This window comes from Zea mays, chromosome 1 (genome assembly GCF_902167145.1).
Source record: "Zea mays cultivar B73 chromosome 1, Zm-B73-REFERENCE-NAM-5.0, whole genome shotgun sequence".
NCBI lineage: Eukaryota > Viridiplantae > Streptophyta > Magnoliopsida > Poales > Poaceae > Zea > Zea mays.
Genome location: NC_050096.1, coordinates 46511262 through 46514287, shown reverse-complemented (window position 1 = coordinate 46514287; position 3026 = coordinate 46511262). Strand labels below are relative to the sequence as shown.

At 57.9% G+C, this 3026-nt stretch overlaps 1 protein-coding gene across 1 annotated transcript; it reads right to left on the bottom strand.

The window, feature by feature from the left end:
- Positions 1–1152: 1152 nt before the first annotated feature.
- Positions 1153–2464, bottom strand: LOC542246 (tassel seed 2). Its single transcript, NM_001111852.1, is given in 2 exon segments — positions 1153–2131; positions 2224–2464. Coding segments are annotated over 2 exon segments (1011 nt in total). The 5' UTR covers positions 2379–2464; the 3' UTR covers positions 1153–1275.
- Between the last annotated feature and the right edge of the window lie 562 nt (positions 2465–3026).

Sequence of the window (3026 nt, the reverse complement as noted above, 5' to 3'; positions counted from 1 at the left end):
GGCCGCTTTGGATTCTCTCGTATAAAATCTGCTGGCGCTGGCTACAGTTAAATACTTTGACCATTCTATATAACTCAAACATGAAGTACGGTCTAGAACTTTTGTAAGATGGTCTAACATTAAATTTCCAAGAATTTAAAAGAAAAAAAAAATAAATTTAAAATGAACTCGGGGGTTTCTTAGTTTAGTTTTGTGTTTAGGAAAAGAAAATTTATTTGTTTGTTACAGAAGAAGGTATATAAATAACCAGTGCCAGTCCTTGCTTGGATACGCCTGGTCCGCCGTCGGCAGCTGCAGCGTCGGTCACACACAGCCGTCTGCCACACACATGTATACTACAAGGTCGCGTCAAAAACTGTGCTGGGCAGGCAGGACCTTGCACGTCTGAAACCGAACATTATTGGGTTTTAAAGTCAGTGGGAGCAGTTTGGCTTCCCGGATCATGACCGATGGATGCAGTGACCCACACCACATCAGGTTGCGGGTCTACACAGAAGGCCACCGTCCGTCCGCTGTGTCCAAAAATCTTCTTTTTCTTTAACCTGCAAAGGTTTCTCTTTTTCCTCGCCTTTTTCAGTTCTGTAACTGCGACTGGAATCTGTTCTGTTCGTTCCAGCACAAGTACTCCTGTTTTTTTTTCTCTTTTTGGTTTCGTCTTCGTCGGTGACCTCAAAGTTCAGAAAACCAAGTACGAACTAATTGAATCAAAACTCGCGAACGTACAATTAGTGTGCTAGCTGCTAGTGTTTCACGCCCGGTAGTATTGTTGAACAGAATAGCTATCACAAAAGATGTGTGGGCGAGGCGACGATTCAGCAGCGGCAACAGCACTCGAGGGGACGTGGACCACAGCATGAGTTCCTTCCAGTTTATCCAGAGCCCCAGGCTGAGCCCGGGCAGCCCCCCAGGGCTTTTGTATGTGGGTACAGTTCAATCGTACTTATTCTGCTGTTCATCAATATTTGTGGTCTTTTCAACGTACTCTGTCAGCTACTGGTGACGGATGCGGCCTCCACGGTGGCTTTGGTACCACGGACAAATGGTTCCTCGTTCATGTGGCAGGACCACCAGGCAATTGGGTGCTCTGCTCTGCTAGGGAAATGGAAAGGGAAATGCAAACGCAAACGCAATTGTTGCTGGAACACTTTTGTTGATGAATCAATCAACCAAATGAAAATCGATCACTTCAAGTACAACTAATAGCAGTTTTCTCTCTCTCCTTCTCTAATTAGCCTAGCCATGGGAATGGGATATTTGGAACGGATTGACATTGATTCACAAGCCGATGAGGTTCCTGGATGTGGTGACGCCGCCGTCCACGACAAGGTTGTGGCCCGATATATACCTGGCCTCGTCGCTGGCCAGGAAGAGCACCGCCTCGGCGATGTCCCTGGGCCTGAGCGTGGGGCCCTTGAGCGTGGCCAGGCCCCTGACCACCTCCTCCATCTTCTCCACCTCCTGGTCGCTGGGCACGGTGACGTCGAGGTCGAGGTCGAGGTCTCGGTCGGCGTCGGCGGTGGCGTCGTCGTGGCCCTGGCGCCAGGCGTTGATGAGCATGGGCGTGGCGACGCCGAAGGGCGAGACGCAGTTGACCCGGACCCCGTGCGCGCCCAGCTCGCAGGCGGCGTTCTTGGTGAGCCCGACGATGGCGTGCTTGGAGGCGGTGTAGGCGTGCGGGCCGAGGCCGCCCAGCACGGCCGCGACGCTGGCGACGGAGACGATGCTCCCCGCGCGGCGCGGCGCCATGGCGCGCGCCGCGTGCTTCATCCCGAGCGCGGCGCCCAGCGCGTTGACGCGGAGCACGCGGTCGAACTCGGCCGCGTCGAAGGACAGGATGCTCCTGGCGGCGCGCGTCTGGCGGCCCAGCACCCCGGCGTTGTTGCAGTAGACGTCGAGGCGGCCGCCGTGGCGCGACAGCGCCCAGTCCACGGCGCGCCGGACGTCGTCCTCCACGGACACGTCGCAGCGCACGAAGCTGACCTGCGGGCCCAGCGCCGACGCCAGCGCCTCCCCCGCGGCGTCGTCGATGTCCGCGATCACCACCCGGGCCCCGTGCTTGGCGAACAGCCGCACGATGGCCTCGCCGATCCCGCGCGCGCCGCCCGTCACAATGGCCACCTTCCCGTCCAGCCTGCACGACAGGTCGTCGTCACGAATTAACCCAGTGCCAGCCGCAGCCGCTGTGCTGTACTAGTACTGTAGCAGCTAGTAAGTAGTATATACCTCTTGGGCATCGGTGTGGGCACGGCTGTGGCGCCATTGCCGTCCCAGCCGTGGTGAGAGGGCGACATGACGGGCTGGTGCGCGTGCGCTATCTCGGGGCGGAGGTCCAGCGCCGGCATAGCTGCCGCGGCGTAGGAGGCGAGGCTAGCGTGCATGTATGTATGTTGTTGTTGCTGCTGCTGTGTGTGTCTCGACCACCACACCACAGCTCACAAAGAAAGACACAAGAGGCGAGTGCGTGTGCTACTCTACTCTGCTGTGGACGGCTCGACTCGGCGGACCGGGCCGCTACTTATAGCGCGGGGGGGGAGCGGGCGTGGGCTGGACCGAGCGGCACACTTCTCCGTCCCTCTTTCGTGCGCCCGTCGCGGCAGCACGTTCGCGGAAGTGTGGAACGCGAGGCGGCCTCCAGCCCAGCTCCCTTCCGCAACCGCAACCGCAAGCATCTCCGTGGCCGTGGAGCTCCAGATGTGGACATGCAGACCAGACAGACCGAGAGGGAGAGAGAGCCGTATCCCTGGAGAGTTTGGTTGGGCGGGCGGGACTGGTTGACCGTGCCTAGTGTTCGGCACCGGCGAGAGGGAGAGCGTGGTCTGGTCGTGCTGGCTGGCGCCGGGGCTGGACAGGTGGATGATCTGCGTACTGTACGCGAGAGGGAGTGCTTGCCTCATGCGTGACCAGCTCGGATCCACTCGGACGTGGAAGCCTGAGGCAGACGAGTTGTTCATCACATCAGCGACCAAATAATAAATGCTGCAGTGTGGACGGGTTGATCGGTCAAGGCCACTTGGTCTTTTGTTTAT